The sequence below is a fragment of the Myiozetetes cayanensis genome, unplaced genomic scaffold, assembly GCF_022539395.1.
Source record: "Myiozetetes cayanensis isolate MyiCay16 unplaced genomic scaffold, myiCay2020 scf1, whole genome shotgun sequence".
NCBI lineage: Eukaryota > Metazoa > Chordata > Aves > Passeriformes > Tyrannidae > Myiozetetes > Myiozetetes cayanensis.
In genome coordinates, this window is record NW_026086604.1 from 33,712,849 (window position 1) to 33,730,820 (window position 17,972).

The window sequence follows — 17,972 nt, forward strand, 5'->3', positions numbered from 1 at the left end:
GAAGGAGAAGCCCAAACTTTCACTGTTTTTTTTTCTTGGTATTATTTTTTTCTTAGTTTTCAGTTAAATCAGCTTGCTAGTCTGACTCAGACACTGGCACTATTACTAGAGCTGATGCAATGGAAGTGGTGACATCACACCTTTTCAGCAGCAGCAAAGCCTTACATTTTTTTCAGCTCACCACAAAACTGCACCTTAAAATATATATAGGGGCCAGAACACCATACAAGTGTGAAGCACAAGTAAATTTTGTGGAAAACAGCACAAATAAGGAGAATTAAGGCTCCTCTGGACTAGTTCGTGGCTACAGGATAGGCCAATGTTTAACAGCATATTAAATACTTTGGAGGCTTCTGCAGCCAGCCTTACAGTGCTGTGGTTGCATGACACAAGGTGCAGTTCCCACTGAAACACTCTCTGCCAATTCAATTTGTTCCAACAAAACTTAGATAGCTACCTTTTCCCGGTGGGATGACTGCTGCAACAGGCACCGGTTGCCCACACAGCCCTAACTCTCTGTGGTTCCAGCACCACATGTTCCTCTGCAACCAGGATAAAAGCAGACAGGCGGCATAAAATCCTCACGAAGCACTCTGCTAATTTGACAAAAATGTAATCATGTGCCCACACCTGATCCAGATCAAATTTGTACTGCTGGGTGATGTGGCATGGCTGAGAGCCAGCGGTAATGATTGTGGAACCACAGCACTCAGCTAAGGCTTCTCCTGCAGATGAATTACCCGTACGGGAGACTGTAAATACAGAGTGTGGCCTATCACTGTGGAAACAGCTTGTGTAGGCTCCCCAGAACATGCCCCGATCCGCACAAAAGAGACACAGCGTAACCCCTTGCCAAACCACCTTTCTTTCTACCCTCAGAGGGAGGGTGCTGGGTTAGCCTCTGACTGAGAGCATTAAGCAGAGGAGGGGAAAAAAAAAAAAAGGAAATTACATGTCTGAGGTTTTTCTTTCAGGCAAGTCTCTTATAAAAATAAAGGAGTGTACAAATGTCTTTGTTTCCCTGCCAACTTTTATAAGAACTAATTAAGACCAAGGAGAGCTTCGTTTTCCTGTTTATTTCATGGAGAGAACAGCTAATGAATTTGACCTATTGATGATTTCGCAGCTGCCTGCTTTAATTTGCTTAAGATTGGGAAACAAAAAGTTACTGTAACAGCAATGAGCTGCCAAAGCTGCAGAGCGGTCACTGGTGCGTGACCAACGATCCAGCTGTGTGATCAAACTTCAATTAGGCAGCTGTGACAACAGAGCGTGGGCTGTCCTTCTGAGCAAGAAAACAGTTTTAAAATTATGGCCACTGCTTAGTACTTGCTTATTTTCAGGTCGGCTGATTTGTCCATAATAAGGTCAGTACAACCATAAAGGTATAGAGCTCTGGCATTTATTCCCTGTGCAAGAACATCTTGCACTTTTCAACTTTATGATTTATCTGTTGATTGCGATAGAAAATTCAGGCCACAAAATTCGGTGGTAATTGCTATCAATAAATAAAGAATTTTGCTTTACTTGAAAACAGTCTTTGGAGGGAAATATTCACAGGACTTAACATAACTCATACTTCTTAGTCCAGACGAACGGATTACAAGGCATTTATTTTATCAAGTAGTCCTATGGACTTTATGGAAATTACACAGAATTCAATAAAGATTTTTATGGCTGCTATAAAACCTACAATATAATTTTTTATGTCCTTTTGATTCTGAAGGTGAAATCTCAGCCCGCTATAAATCAGTGACAGAATTCCCAATTGAGATTGGCGGAAAATGAGCACCCAATCATTTGCAACTCTTATTTATAAAATTTTCCATAAATTACTCTATGTGCCTGGGGAACCTTATGGGTTTTACTCACATTAAATTTTACAGTGTTTTTTTTTTTCTTTCCAAAGTAGGAGGAAAGATGATTCATTTCAGGGGAAGCGAGGTACTTTATTTTCTTGCTTTCCTTAAAAAACTAGCTCTTCAAACTTTTACATGTTATTTCAAAATATTATTTCAAAACAATTTAGAAATATTAGCCAGGGATTCCCAAACCGTGGTTTCCTAGCAGCAGACTACCTAAGCTACTTAAGAAGGCATGTGCAGTCCTTGGGGACTCCTGCTGCCCTGCTGCACCATCGGTCCCCAGCCAAAGTTAACCCTGCGTCAGCTCATGCACGAAGATTTGTACAATTCTAACAACTGGGAACTAGAATATCAAATAACAGCTAACTCTCCAGATTTCCACTGTTTATTCTATTCCAAAATCACAAACCTGGAGATGTGAAGCTTTTTCTGGGAAGCAGGGCGAAAGCCTTCTCCTTCTTACAGCAAGTAGAAATTGGCCACCAGAACCCTCTGGCTGGAGTGTAGCAGTATTATAAAGACTTGTGGTGTGTGTATGGAGTCTATGCCACAGAGAGGGGAAATGGTTTGCTGCAGAACACGTCAGATCCAAGCAGAACAGAATCCATATTATGTATTACTTGGTAGCAGTCAGTATATGCTGCTACTGTTGGTTCACATCTCTGCTATTGCTGCTCAGCAATAGCGCATTTCACCAATTCTTTCTTTTTCCTATTTACATGTGATTTGAAAGTCACATACAATTTAAATTAATGTATTGTTACAAACTGCACACAAAACAGTGTTTCTTCCTACATTTGATAAGTAGCAATTATGAATAAGTTTGCATGATGAACATTTGTTCAATTTTTTTCCAAGTAGTGTTTAGAAAGATTTATTTCATCAATTGTTTCCACAAATGGACATTCATGCATACAGACATGATAAAGTGACAAGAAAACAAAAATATAAGTGAAAATTAATTATAAGGCAATTTATGCTTTGAATTTCTATGTTGTTTGGGAGCATAGCTTCACAACGTACATTTTTTTTCTACATCTTGCAAAAAAACAGGCACTGGTAATGCAAATGGTATTGACTTAAGTGTATTAGTATTAATTCTGACTTCTAAGAAATTAAAGTCAATTCTTCCATCATCTGGGAATTGATTATCTTGGCTACAGGTGCAATAACATGTCATTTGCCCACAGATCATCTAGTTTGAGGTCACAGCACTGTATCACCAAACTAGGCTTTTTGAGCCTGCTCTTTGTGGTCTGCAGTAAAGTGTCAGCATCTTTCTTTATGAGTTTTACACTCTTTCTATCTTTTTAGACAAATTACAGATACTGCAGAATATGGGCTTTCTACTTATTTTGTCTAGTCACAACTTAAGTGTATAAGTAAAACCTCCTGCATAGAACTAAACAGATGTCATGGTTTTCCCTGGTTTTAGATATCCTATAAACATGCCATCTTGCAGGTTCTGAACAAGTTTCAGACTAGTATATTTATTCAGATTTTATACATTTTAGTAGATAATTGCTTACTAAAGAATTATATTAACAATAAACAATATAAAAGTTGCTTCTTTTCTTAGGTCTATACTTGTATAAAAGCAGTCTTCAAACTTCTAGTCATGTAATTTAATCTAGAAAACTGCTGACAGAGTATTGATTTATGTAGATTTAACTGATGTTCTGACACGACTAGAGGGTGTTCTCCATAATCCCAGCTCAGCAAAGCATGTAAGAACATGCATAAAATTAAGGATATGCTTTGTACCACTAATACTTTATGCTAATTAACCCATATTTTCACCACAATTTCTGCTATGCCTGTCTTGTGTCATAAGTATATTACATATATATTCCACATATGTTATATACTCCATATATAGGTTATATATTAATCTTATCTGTCATGTATTTCAATATGTTACACATCTACTGCAAAGAATATATTTATGTGAGATTTTAAAACTAGATTTTCCTAAAATGAACCACTTATGGAGTTACATAGTATCTGAGTAATTCCTTACATAATGCTCACCACGTAGGTGAGTTTTTATGATACAGCTGACGTGGTCTAATTGTGGGCTTATTCCAAAAGGGGCATTCCTATCACCAGTTACATACCTGCACCTTGTCCCAGCTGTGCTGTTTGGCACCTTTCTCAGTTTGTTTTTTGAGTTTTTTTTTGCTAGGGGCAGCAGGGCTAAGATTAATTTTTTGCCAGTTTAACTCTCTAAACTCTCTTGGCTTACCCTAGAGCTGAGCATCAGTACTGGTAGGACTAACAGCCAGGAGGAGTGAGATGGTGGGGCATGGTCCCTGGGTGCAGCAGGATCTAGCTTAGCACAGTGTGTATTAGCAAAATGTGTATTTTAAAACCACAGTGCCAGTGCACTCCACACCATCAAGAGGCTCACCCTGTGTTTCAGTGCACCACTCCCCCCATTCAGTTTTTAAACAAGAGATTATTCCTCTCTAATTAAATGTAAAACTGCTTTTAAGAAATGGATCAAAAAATATTCTCCTAGTACTTCAACTGTCTTTTGTCTGAATATAAAAGTTTATCAGAGTTAATCCTTTTAGTATGCACTTGTCTTACAAGAACAATTCTCTTTCATTCAGTCAAGACAAAGGAATTCAACGCTTTCTGTAAACTAACCCTCCTAGCATTTTTGTTGACATATTGGCAATATTCCTTCCAGTTTTAATTGGGTTAAGCACACTGAAATTTAGTGAGTTGTAAATCTGACAAGATATCAACTACCTTTTTTTGCAATTGTTAAAAAAAAAAAGGTTTAGCAAGGAGCAAACGTAAAGAAAAGCAGAGCTAGTCTCTTGAAAGTAATGCAATCTTCTCGCTGCATTTGCTCAGGTAGTTAATGGGAAGACTGGCAGAATGACAGATGTTTTTCCAGACTTGCAAGGAGGTCATGCTAATGCTAACTCCAACACATTCTTTCCTTCACAAAGAAATGTCAGGATGCTACATAGTGGAAAACCAGGAGTAGCTGCAAATATTTAATCCTCTCACTTCTATTCATCTGAATGGGATTACCTTCTGCTGCTGTAGGTTTTCATAGTCCCACCAATTAGCTAAAAAACAAGCCCAAAGAAATGATAATCCTGATTAATTTCCAAAGGAAGCTCAAATCTAATGGGGAAACTGAAGTAGTATATTTGAGCATCTTTAGAAAAGGTAGAAAAATAACTACTTGGAATATAATTTGAATACTAATTAGTAGACATTTTTACTACTAATGTGATCCTATGAATGTAATTGTTAATTCTAATAGTAGTTAATATTTATTTCAACATAACTCTTTTTGTGAGGGAATAATTGCATAAAATAGCACTTCAATTAAAATAAAACTGATTAGTAAAAAAGCCAAATTGCAAGAGGAATGTAGGTGTAAGAGAAGGACTGCTAGGTTCCTGCATGTATTCATCCAAATTATCAGATGTGGAAACGCTGCAAGTTACTCAAATGCCCATTTCTGGTTTGCTTCAAAAGCCAAAGGGAGACTGCTTTTAAAGTGTACTTTTGTTGCTAGAAATTTTCCACTAATTTTAGCATAAATAAAAAGGTAACTATTTTACATCTTCATGCAAATACAATACTGCAACAAGGGAGTGCGCTCATTTTTAATATAACCAGACAAAATTAAAATGTTCTTTGAAAAATTCTATTGTTATTACCAGCACTGGTCTTATAAAAAACAGGACTAGTCAAGCCTCATGCTTGTTGTTTGTTTTATGGGTTTTTTTAAATAGGAATTGCATTAGCTGCTTCTTGTGTGAGCTCATTTCACTAAAGGACCCTCTACAGAATTAATTCAGAGTGAGGTCCCTTATGCCCTAGAAGAAGGCAGGACCCCAAGAAAGGTCTCATTTTTGATATTTAGGCAATGAACTGCTTTCCTTTACTTTCTGACAACACAACACAGTGAGATTCATAAGACACTGTTGCTTCAGTCTCATTGGTTAGCAGGAACTTTAGCTCATTATTTCATTTCTATCAGTATGTGATAGTCTGAGTTTTAATATTATAAGACACCTTTACTATATATCAGTAAGCCAATAAGGGATCAGATGGGACATCAGGGATATTTTGAACCTAAACACAACTTCCAAATCAAAACCTAGCTCTAGTTCCTAATCACGGGGAAATTTTTAAAAAATAAAAGCCAAAATTGCTTTAGAAAATCCTTGTAAAGGCTGCTAAAAATTACTGGTAAAAACTTGCACTACTAAACAAATCTAGAAAGCACATGCAATTTTAATGAGGTATTGAGGCAACATCTTAAAAAAAAGCTAGAAAACCCCATAAAAAATAAATCACCATATTTTTTTTAAGACAGAACGGGTGACTGATGCTCTACAGCTTATAACGGAGGTTACCCGGTACTGAACACTGAATGGTACCTTAAGAAATGATTCAGCTGGTGAATGTGCAATGCATTTGTTACATCTGTTCATAGGGGTCCAAACCCACCTCCATTACTAACACAAAGGGCTGTGAATTTTCAGCTTCTAATAACACCATTAAACTTGTAAGCTGCACCTCTGAAAATGCACCTGGGGTTCTCATATCCTCCCACTCTGGTATTAAAAATATTCTGTGCATCAGCTGTTATTATGCATGTAAAAATGACACAAAGAGGAGCTTTTTCCACAAGTTCATGCTGACACCACCGCCCTTATTCATTTTAACTGTCGTATGAGGATTCTTGTCCAGGTAACCATAATCACTGAGAAAACAGAACTTCAGTGGACGAAGCTATTTAAGCTGTGTGCACTCTTGTGGAAGTTTTTTAGGAGTGCATTTAAGAAAGAATTGTTTCCAATAATGTCTTCAGTGGAGTTAGAAAAAGCTGTCTTTGAACTCACATTAAAGTTTTGGCAGTCTGTAGCTGTGCTCAGAGCTGACTTTTGTTAACCTGTTTCCTAAGTCAGTCCCTGTTCCTGAAGGCTATAGCTTGTCAGTAAAACTTAAAGTCTTAAATTAGGCATAGAAGATGATTCTTAGGGATGGAAGCAACAGAAATCTTGAAATCCTTTGGGATCACTCTCAAGCTTTCTGCTCCAGCTTGCTGGTTTTGGTGCAGAATTGGTACATGTCCATTAGCCACTGTCTGTTTAGTGAAACTGAAGTTATTACAAATATTGAAAATATTCTCAGCAGTTTTCAATATAATATTCAAAATACCAGAAACTGAAGCTAAAGCAAACAACCAGTCTGCCCAGACAAGTCAGACTGACTTTATCTGCCTCTCCAGCAGAGTGACAAAACCTGTAGCTAATGGGAACACGGCACACATGACTTAGCTTGTCTTTACTGACACTCTCCTTCTACACAGTCCACCCTGACACCACTATAAGCAAAATCGCATAACCCAGTTCATCTGATCAACTTCACACACACAAACTGAAGTAACTAAACTAGGAGAAAGGTTGTGCTGTGTTGCTTCTTCTCAGTGGAGAGAAAGGCAAGTTCAAAGAACAACTTGAATGGCCTGCTGTCTCTCCCTTAATTATTGACTATGAAATTAGCCTTAGGCAACTAGTCTCCAGGTTAACCTCAAAAGCCAGCAAAGATGAACCTGGGCATTGGAATAGATAAAGCTACTGAAATATGGGTGCAAAAATGACTGGAAACCATTCCCAGAGGAGTTAGCAAGGGTTGACAGGATTTAATAAATGCCAGTCTGCAGAACTCTTCCAGGTCTTAGACTCACTCTTAGAATTTTTACTGCTGAGTTGTTTTGAGAGCATGCTTATTAAATTTGCAGATGACAGAGAGCCAGGAAGGTCTAGAATTAGAAGGACAGGACTTATACTCAGTCTTGACCAACCAAAAAAATGCGTTGAGGAAATCACAATGCACTCAGGTAAAGGCAAGTGCAAATTATCCCACTCAGGAAGGACGAATACACTGAGGGGACGGTGTAAAGTTCTGCAGAAAATATCTGGGGTGCAGGGGATGGCAAACAAAGTAGGAGTCAAGAATGTTGTATTGCCACAACAATTGAAACAAGCCCAACGCAGACCCAGGACAAGGTAGAGGGAAGGGACACGTCAAATAGGGACATAAGTACATTTCAAATGGGCTGCCAGAGGTCTGGAATTCCTATGGAAATACACAGTATTCATTCAGATAGTAAGTCTGGGTAAAAAAAAAAAAAACAGACATATCTGGTTATGTGCCAAAGAAATGGCATATGCCAAAAACAATGTCTAAAAATGCAGTGATCGAGGACATAACAAACAAAGAAACTTTCTACTTGTCTACAGAAATAACTCTGCCTTTTATACCACGTAACTTCTTCAGGTAAGAAGAAAAGTTAAAATCTCTTGTGCTTGTCTTGGTCATTTACCTGTATGAATAAATATTTTCTGTGTTCTCATAGTGTCTTCAAAGTACAAACATGTTATGCCTTTGAGGATCCTTATTTTCCATTTTGTATGAGAACATGGGAAAAGCATCCTCTTCTGTTCAGACTGTTCAGTTCTGACAGCATTAGCTGGCTGTGCCCCAGAGAGGCACTCCGTGCTGTGCAGTTAGCCCAGCAGAATGTCTTGCTGGAGTGCCTGTGTGACTTCATCCTCTTTTCACAGTAACCAGGAAACTAAACTAACTCTGATTTTGTGATCTTCCGTCTCTCCAGTTTTATGTGAGTGCTGTTCCTTCTGATAAATTTGGCCATCAGTAACTCTTCTTCCTTGCTAACAGCACCCTGAAAATTATAATGATGTGTAAAAGACATTAACCACAAACGTGAAAAGAAACATCGAAATGTTATTAATACTCCCTAAATTTGAATATTCTAATCAGTCTCTATCAATGGCTGTATCTGCCATGATAAAGAATTCACAACACACAGGGCTTACATAGCTGGACTGTGGCACCTCACGATGTCCTATGATGCATTTAAGGCGTGCAGCACAGTGGTACTCAAAGAACTCCATGGTTCACTAGGAGAGCAACTTAATTCAAACAAAAGGCTGTGAACGAACACTTTGTGTTGCTATAGTTCTATGACAGAAATCAATAAAAACCTCTTGCCTTTTCTACAAGCTCTTAACTTGAGGCAGGCAAAGACAGCAGACAACTGGCAGGATAAAAGTCACAGAACATGCATTCTTTTTGTAACAAACATATTTAGGCTGAAAATATGTGACTTAATGCCGTAATTTTAAAGTTTTGTCTATCATTCAGAGGCAAGATTGGGGGGTTGGAACTAGGTGATCTTTAATGTCCCTTCCAACCCAAGCCATTCTATGATTCTATAAGTCTTCCTTGTAAGCTCATACAAGAAATCAGCACCTGGTTAATATTAATAACTTCTGTATTTATTAAACAATAGTAATTTGTGTTCTGAAAGCAGCACATTTATGGAAACAGCCACTGCCTGGAAAATCTATGCTTACTTCATAATAATGTATTTTCAGTTTCCTTAAAGGTGTTTATGTAATGTTAATTAGAGATCAAAGATTATATAAGGGATAATACTGGTTCTGCTATTTAAGGCTATACTGGTTCAGACTGAGAACTAAAACGACCCTAAAGAACTAGTTTCAACTAATCAAGTGGAAAGTACACAAAGCTGACAGGAACCATTAAACACACTATCAATAATCTTTACTTATAGTTTGACCTTATAGGATTGAAATACACACTATTTATATTCAGTGAAAGTAAGAATATGCACTTTTTTCCCCTAAAAGATGTGACATATTTTTATGAATTGAGTTTTAGATTGACTAGAGTAAAAATCCATCCTACCTAAGTATAGAAAACTAATTCATTATTAGTAGAAATTTTGAAAAATGAATGGGGGAGGGAGAGAAACCCTGACTCCAGTGAAGCTGGTGGAGTTCTATCAGTAACTTAAATGCACTGTAGATTTAATGTTAACAGGCCAAATATGAATAAACTGTCAAAGAATGCAGAAGAAAACCTGACATGTCCTAATTACTAGGGAAAAAAAAAAAAGGCTGGGCATGTGATTTTACTTTGAATTTCTATGTGCTTATTATATCTTGAATTATTGCATGTATACATTATAAATACATACTGAGAATGCTTGTGAGATTTTTTTATTTCAAAAACCATGAGAAAAACAACAGAAGAAGCTTTTAAGACACGGCACTTGATCTAGTGTCCTCTCTCACGTGTCCATATGTCCTTGTGACTATCCATGAGACAGTGCGGGATTGCAGTTTTGCAAAAGAACGAGGTGCATTTGTTAACTTCACAGCTCTGGGTGAAATGGCCACCAGTCCACACCTGTAAAACTTCTTGCTTCTACAACTAGTTCAAACAGATGAAAATCCTCCATAAAAACCACCTATTCTTTTCAAATAGGCTCCTCCAAAGCTGTGTCATTGCCTATAAATAACCATTATCATGTGAAATCTAAACCTTTCTGCCAGTAAGCAAGCACTTAGAAGAATAATGTATTATGCAAAATTAAATCATATGAATCATTTTGCAAAATATGATTTTTAAGTGGGTACAGGCACTTCATATATTATGCAAAGAACAGAAACGTTCCTTTACCTATCATGATATATTTAGGATTTTTTTTTTTATTATGGAGAAATAAAAGAGATGAAAGGATGGGGGAAAAAAAGCAGCTTCAGAGAGAGACAAAGAGAAGCTTAGTCCTAAAAAGAAAAAAACACAACACAAAGTTTATTTCTAAGTGTCTCAGCTAATGTGATGTACGTAATGTGATGTGACGGTCCAGATCACATAATGAATTATTCCTTTTCTCCCTTAGAGTCCAATTCCTGGAGCTGTGCAGTTTCCCAGGAATCTCATTTTTTACCTTAACAACAATTACACAGTTTTACCTCTTTGTCTTGCAAAAAACCCCACCCCTCCACACTCTAAAAATGAACAGGAAGGGTTCAAATGCAAATACAAACTCCCCAGTGCATTGCTTTTGATACATAGTGCATTTTAAAATAAAACTGTCTTTCCGTGTTTGATTTTCGAGCAGCTGCCCAAGCTGAGCGTTCAAGGCCAGGCCATACTGACTGGTGCCCAGCCTCCTGTGGGAGAAGCGGGATCTGGCCCCGGTGAGACCACAGCTCCCTCAGTGTGGCTCCCCCAGCCCTCAGGGCACAGCAGGGGAGGGAACTGAGGGCTGACGGACACAATGACAGAATGTCCTGAGTTGGAAGGGATCATCAGAGTCCAACTCCTGGCCCTGCGCAGGACAGCCCCAAGAATCCCACCATGCACCCAAGAGCGTTGTTCAAACCCTTCTTGAACTCAGACAGGCTTGGTGCTCTGACCAAGGTGCAACCTGGGGAGCCTGTTCAAGTGCTCAACCACCCTCTGGTAAGAAACCTTTTCCCAAATATCCAGTGTAAACCTCCCATGACACAGTTTCACGCCATTCCCTTGGATATGGCATGTTACAACATGGGGGCACCAAGACAAACACCCACTACCTTCTTTCCAGCCCAGGGCTTCCAGGACCCCTTTGGGTCTTGCCCAAGCAGTGTCACACCTCCAGTCCTGTGTCCAGTTCTGGGCCCCTCAGTTCAGGAAGGACATTGAGGTGCTGGAGTGAGTCCCAAGAAGGGCAACAAAGCTGGCGAAAGGTCTGGAGCACAAGTCCTGTGAGGAGCTGCTGAGGGAGCTGGGGTTGTTCAGCCTCAAGGAGGCTCAGAGGGGACCTTATCACTCTCTACAACTGCCTGAAAGGAGGGTGTAGCGAGGTGGGGCTTGGTGTAGAAGCGACAGCACAAGAGGACATGGCCTCAAGCTGTGCCAGGGGAGGCTCAGGTTGGACATCAGGAAGAATTTCTTCACAGAAAGGGTGACTGGACATTGGAATGGGCTGCCCAGGGAGGTGGAGGAGTCACCGTCCTTGTAGGTGTCTGAGGAAAGCCTGGACATGGCACTTAATGCCATGGTCTAGCTGACACGGTGGTGCTCGGTCACAGGTTGTGCTCGACGATCTCAGAAGTCTTTTCCTCGCTAACCGATTCGGTGACTCCGCGATGCTGGCACGGGAGGGAGGGGAGGGCAGGAGGGCGGCTGCGAAGGCGCGAGGGGGGGGCGGAGGGCGCATGCGCGCGGCGCCCGCCGAGCCGCCCCTGCCTGGTGCGCGCGGACGGGGAGCGCGAGTGTGGGCAGCGGTGACGTGATGACGCCGCTGTGCGCGTGTCGCCAGCCGCGCGACCCACGCACGGTCCGCCGGGCTCGTGCCTGCTGCTCCAGCCGGGCCGGCGCGCGGGCGGGGCGGAGGCTCCATCCCTCCTCCATCCCTCCTCCATCTCCTCCTCCTCCTCTTTCTCTCCCTCCTCCTCCTCCTCCGCTCTCCTCCTCCTCCTCCTTCTCCTCCTCCCCCTCCTGCCCGGGTCCCCTCTCCGACGGCCCGGCCCCTTCCCCTCGGCGGAGCGGCGCCTCCTCCTCCTCCCGCTCCCGCTCCCGGCCGTGCCGGACAATAGGGACGAGCGCGGCGCGTGTCCCCCGGCGCGGCCCCCGGCCCTCCATGCGCGGCGCGGGGCAGCGGCGCTGACAGCGGCTCCGCGGGCGGCAGCGCGCCCGAGGGCGGGCGGCAGGGAGGGAGCGGCGGCGGCCGCGGGCTGCGGGCCGGGACTCGCCGCCCCTGGCGCTGACAGAGCCGTCCCGCTCCGCCGCCTCCCCCCGCTCCCGCCGGCGGCTCCCGCCGGGCTTTGGCGGCAGCGGAGCACAAAGGCGCGGGGCCCGGCGCGGCCCGGCCCGGCCCCCCGGGGGGCGCGGGGGCGGCGAGGAGGCGCCGGGCCCCCGCGGGGCTTCGCCGCCGGCCCTTCCCCGCTGCGGGGAGCCCTGCGCGGGCAGGTGCGGCGGGCGAGGCCGCTGCCCCGCGGCGGGCCGGCGCACCGAGGCTTCGTCAATGGAAGTATGTTACCAGCTGCCCGTGCTGCCGCTGGACAGGCCGGTGCCGCAGCACGTCCTCAGCCGCAGAGGGGCCATCAGCTTCAGCTCCAGCTCCGCGCTCTTCGGCTGCCCCAACCCCCGGCAGCTCTCGCAGGTAAGGCACCACCACCGGGCCCGCCGCCCTTGCCCGCCTGCGCCCGAACACGGCGGCGGCGGCGGCGGCGGCGAAAAGATACAGCATTTAATAGATTTATGGCTGGTTATTGCCGAGCTTATCTCTGTAGTATCGGTTGCGATGCGACTGGTGAGCTCCTTGGGGTTTATTTCCATAGCCAGTGGATTATTTGTTTCTTCTGTAATTTTTAAGCAAGGGCTGTTTTCTGTCTTTTTGTGGTGTTTTTTTTCCCCCTTTTTTTTCTAGCTTGGGCTTTCTTTGAAGGGTCCAAATTTCCTACGGGATTGCCAAAAGCTGCAGCGACTTTGCTGAAATGGTGAACATGCACTGCAGTGTTTTATTTGGGATGCTGTGCTTTTTCTCCCTCCAACTATTGAGACTTGGCATTCCGTCTAGAAGGAGACAAAGATCCTTGGCTTTTTCTTTTCCACGGTATTGTTCCCTGCCCACATTACATCAGTCACAATATGAGCTGCACTGTATTTTGTTTAATCTGATCGTGTTGGAAATACTACGAAAAGGGTCATTATAACATATCAAGACAAAATGCAGGTTTTTCTTGTGAACACTGCCCTAAATTCTGAATGTGCGTTAGTATGGTTTCCCAGCACCCAGTGATAAAATTATATTCTAGCGGAAGTCTCTGGAGAAAATTATGGTGGAAAGCATGCGTTTTGGTGGGGAGTCAGCCCGTTTGAAGTATGTTGTCGTCACAGAAGATGCTGTGTTTGCTCTTTTCACGTGTATTGATCATTTTTTAATGTACATTTTTGGTGTATTTTATTACATTATTCTACTTCTTTTCATGACTTCCTCTTCTTCATAGATGCACATGTAGAAATTACAGAGCTGCCAGTCACTTTTGGCTTTGTCCCTGGTTTGGAAGCAGTGAAGCTCTCTATGTGTGTGAGCATTAGGCACGTATATGTTTGGACAGGAAGAATCAACAAAATACTGTGTTAATGATCAGGAATGCATATGGGAATAATTATTAGCAAGCAAACAAAGATGGACGTGTGTTGACAATGCTTCTTCCCCGAATCTAAATGTAATAATTGACAAAAACTTTGCTTTTATGACTATTAATTTTCCATGTAGCAGCTTGGTTAGGATCTTTTCCATTTGTAGTGCATGTTCTGAGTTGTACTTGGTGATGGTGACTTTCCCTTGTTTATAAATTGTCTTGAAAGTCCGGCCTAATGGCGCACGGTTTTTTCTGTGCAAATAAGAGAAGAGTTTCTCTTGTTTGAACCATTTATGGTTTTCTGAAAAGGAATAGTCAAAATGGGCAAGGTGATATATTGTATTCCTTCCTGTATGGTCTCCAGAGCAGGTGACGCATGAAGTGTATACAAGCTTATCAAATTAAATATGGTATTGACATTTAAAGTAGGGTTTTTTTTTTCCCCCCAGCTTTCAAGCTTCTCAATGGATTCCTTGTTTTCTGACCGATATGCTGCAGGTATATTAGTGAGTTACAGGAAGAGGTGCTTGAATAACTTGTAAAAAAGGGAAACTATATGTATAGTTGACCAAGTAGTGTTTTGTTTGCGTAAACCAAAGAACTAGGTTCATGCATTTACATAAAGGAATTAGGATATTTAAGTCAGGAAGCCTTTGTTATTATTGGACTTCTGATTAGAATACAGCTATGCTTGCTGGCTTTACATGTTCTTTTCCTTTCCCTGAAGTCTTCTGCAGACAATATGATGTGAATGTCTACCAGACCTCCAGTCACAGGCTGGTGTAAATGATGGACTAAAGCATCACCAGTGAGATTAATGATTCTATGTAACTCCTGAACTTTTTGTCACCTTGCAAGTCTCCTGTAAGACTAAGAGTATTCCAGTTCCGTTGCTGTTCAAAGAGGTCTGAACCCGTACTACTCTGTCGTTCTCAGTCTTCTGCTCCAGCTAGCTTTGGGCAATAGGAGTAAAACTGGAGATGTGTACTCAAGAAGCTGGTATGTACAGCCAGCATTTTACAGCTAATATGCATTTAGCAGGTTTTCTTAAAAAATGTGAGGTCTTGAAAATTGAATTCCCAGTTAGAGATTAAAGTGAAATGGTGGAGTCATAAAATGTTTTAGGCTTATCCTTTCAGCAAGACGGTATTTTACGTAGGAAACATGTGAGGTAAATGCATGCTACATTAGACATATTTAATTCTGACAATGCTGAGTAGGCCAATATCTATCTCTGTATATATTAAGTGAAATTTTGGTTTTGTAAATTTTCACTAAATGAGTTTAAAATGGGCTCTGTGTTGCTTTTTAAAACTTAAGTGAAGTGGTGTGGCAAATGACCTCGAGAATTCTGTTCTACTTCTCTCAGCCCCAGGAAGGATAAATTGTACTTACAGTGTTATTAGCAGATGTTTGTCTAATCTGTTTGCATAATCTGTTTTTTAAGATACAGTCTTATGAGATGAGATGAGTTGACATAACTCATTGTTGCTGAAGGTTAAAAGTCCTGCTTCCTCTGTGCCATCTCCGATGCTTGTCAGGTGTTTGCTGATTCAGTTCACCAAAACAGCAGAAAACTAACACAAGCAGCAAACTGGGTAGCTTCCTGCCACCTCTTTGAATAAAATATGCTTAATGAAGTTTGTCAGAACTGATTTAAAGAAAAAGATGGTACCACTAGGCTTTTGAAATCCATAAAAGCCTCAAATAATAGAATTTATGCAATCTCACTAGTCAGTTTTTCTTAATAGTGCTTAACTGCTCTTGTAAGGAGAGTTCTTTCTTAATACTGAATGAAATCTTTCTTGTGGTGATTTGTATCTTTTACGATCCCCAGTAAATGCAGAGAAGAGCTTATTGCTTTTCCTTTGTAGTTTTATGTATGAATTATTTCCCTGTAGTCGTATTTTTGATAATTTCAAAGTTTTTACAACAGAAATAATAAAAGTGACATCTCTTACTTGAAGGTTATTGTGATATTTATTGTCAAGTCCAGTCAAGTGAAATACATGCTATTGTATGGGTTTATACAATTGTTTGAGTTAATAATTTTCCTTGAATGTGAAATAATTTTAAATGCTAGTGTTTTTAAGGGCACTTGAAATGGGTAACTATTGAAATGACCAGGACATTTCATGCTGAGTTGAAATGACCAGGACATTTCATACAGTTGAGATTGAATTTAGCTTCACTGTGAGATGAAGTGGATGTTAAGTAGTACCTTGTATCATACATTTAGGGTATTCATTCCAAATGTTACAAAATTATGTTTTTCAAATTAAAGCTGAGCTTTCAGATAACAAATTTTGATTTATTGCCTCATCTAGTTTTTAGCTTGTGTTGTAGTAATAGCAGTAAAAAAGAGGTTCTAAAACCGTTCTTGGTGTGAAAATTTATAGTATGTATTTTTTATGAATAAGGGTTTATAATGAAAACTGCTTCACAAATATGGCTGCAAATGCTTTTAAATTGTCCTGTGTTGCACTCCCCCCACCCTCCAAGCTGAATTGACGTAAACATATCATAAATGGTAAGAAAACTTTGGCCTAACCTGCTATTTTTGACTAATTTATCTCCCTCTGCTTTGTAACTGGTTTGGCACTTTCTTCAGTTCCTCCAAAAATGGCATCGGTAGTATCTAGTAGAAATGTCTGAATAAAAGTAAAGAATCTAGTTTTGGCCTTTATCCTTAAATGATTGAAATTGGTGATGGTAAAGAGAGATGTCTCCTAATGATGAAATTGCATGAAGAGGGAATGGAGCAATAACAGAAGACTCTGTTTGAATCTCGGAAAGGTAGACACTGTCTCCACCTGAAGCACCAAGGATTACTGTGTACCAGGTAGTACCATGTACTGCTCCTCGTGTTTGATAAGCCAGTTCATAATCCTTCTCCATTCCTTCTTCATTTTGTGCATTTAAGCAATATAGTGTCATACTTTGTGACTTCTCATATGTTATACACCTGAACAATAGACTGTAGATCGTGCACGTGGAATCCTAGTTTTGACTTGGAGGATGAAGTGGAGAAAAAAGTCGCTAAGAGGAACTGGAAATGTCTTGCATTGATGGATTCTTCAGTGAAAGGCGTACACTTCCTCTGAAAAATGTGTTCCCCAACATTAACCAAGTGTTTTGGCCACCTTTGTTCTGTGTAACTTTTCACTGTTTGTTACCTGATGTGATCCAAATATGTTCCACTCTGCATGTAGCGTGACAGATTCCAAGGCAGAATTGAGAGGTGTATTTTTATGGTCTGAACATACACATTGGTCTTTAATTCCATGGTTGCACCTTTTTGCTGGGAGAAATGTTAGCCTGACCTATTTTTCTCTTGCAGCTGCTCATTTCTACTCCTGCGTTTTCCTTTTAGTTGTGTCAACTTCTTTTTTTTTTCCCTTTTTTTTTTTTTTATCAGATTATTTTTCAGCCTTGGCTGACTCATAGTACAGTTTCATAAACGATTGTGACTGTTAGTAAGGAGGAAGAAGTACACCACAATGCTAGACCAGGAATAACGAGCAGTGGAGAAGCAGAAGGAATGCCTTGCGTTGACCCTTCTATTGAATGTGAAACCTTACCCCAAACTCCTTTCTTTTCTCATCCACTGTTTTTCATAACTTTTGTTCTATACCCTTCTAAACCTCTTCATCAGTGTTTCTCAATTGCTTGCTCTTTCATTAGCTTTCTCCTGCCATTTCCTGTATCTCTGCTGCATGAATAATTAACGAGTTGAAATAATGAAATAATTTTCATGTTGTGATTCCTAGCCTCTGGAATTATTTCTGTGTTGCTGCTATGCTTGCCATTTCCTTCATCTTGTATTTATTGTGTCTGGTTGCTGAGATTGCATCTATTCATATGAGAGGCAGAGACTGATTCTACACACAGCACAGACAAGTTCTGATTGAGGCTTTCATGTGCTAGAGTAATTTTATGTGGCAGTTCTTTTTTAAAATGCTCTGAGTTTTATTACCAATTAACTTTTTCATATATTGTAGTATAAGGCAACATTGGTACTTCCATTCTGCAAAAGATCATAGCAGCTTGTTTTGTGGCCTGTAATTGTCTGTGTAAGATCTAAACAGAATAATAG

The 17,972-nt window shown here is 40.9% G+C and overlaps 1 protein-coding gene across 2 annotated transcripts in view; it reads left to right on the top strand.

The window, feature by feature from the left end:
• The first annotated feature begins 12,715 nt into the window (after window positions 1-12,715).
• The window catches only part of PDE7A (phosphodiesterase 7A), a 75,956-nt gene continuing 70,699 nt past the window's right edge, over window positions 12,716-17,972 (top strand). The window contains exon 1 of one of the 2 annotated variants that reach the window (XM_050312869.1): window positions 12,716-12,891. In XM_050312869.1, the coding sequence (XP_050168826.1) occupies window positions 12,754-12,891 (138 nt within the window). In that variant the 5' untranslated portion in view covers window positions 12,716-12,753. The remainder of the gene's footprint in view (window positions 12,892-17,972) is intronic. The other variant, XM_050312877.1, reaches the window with a different exon arrangement.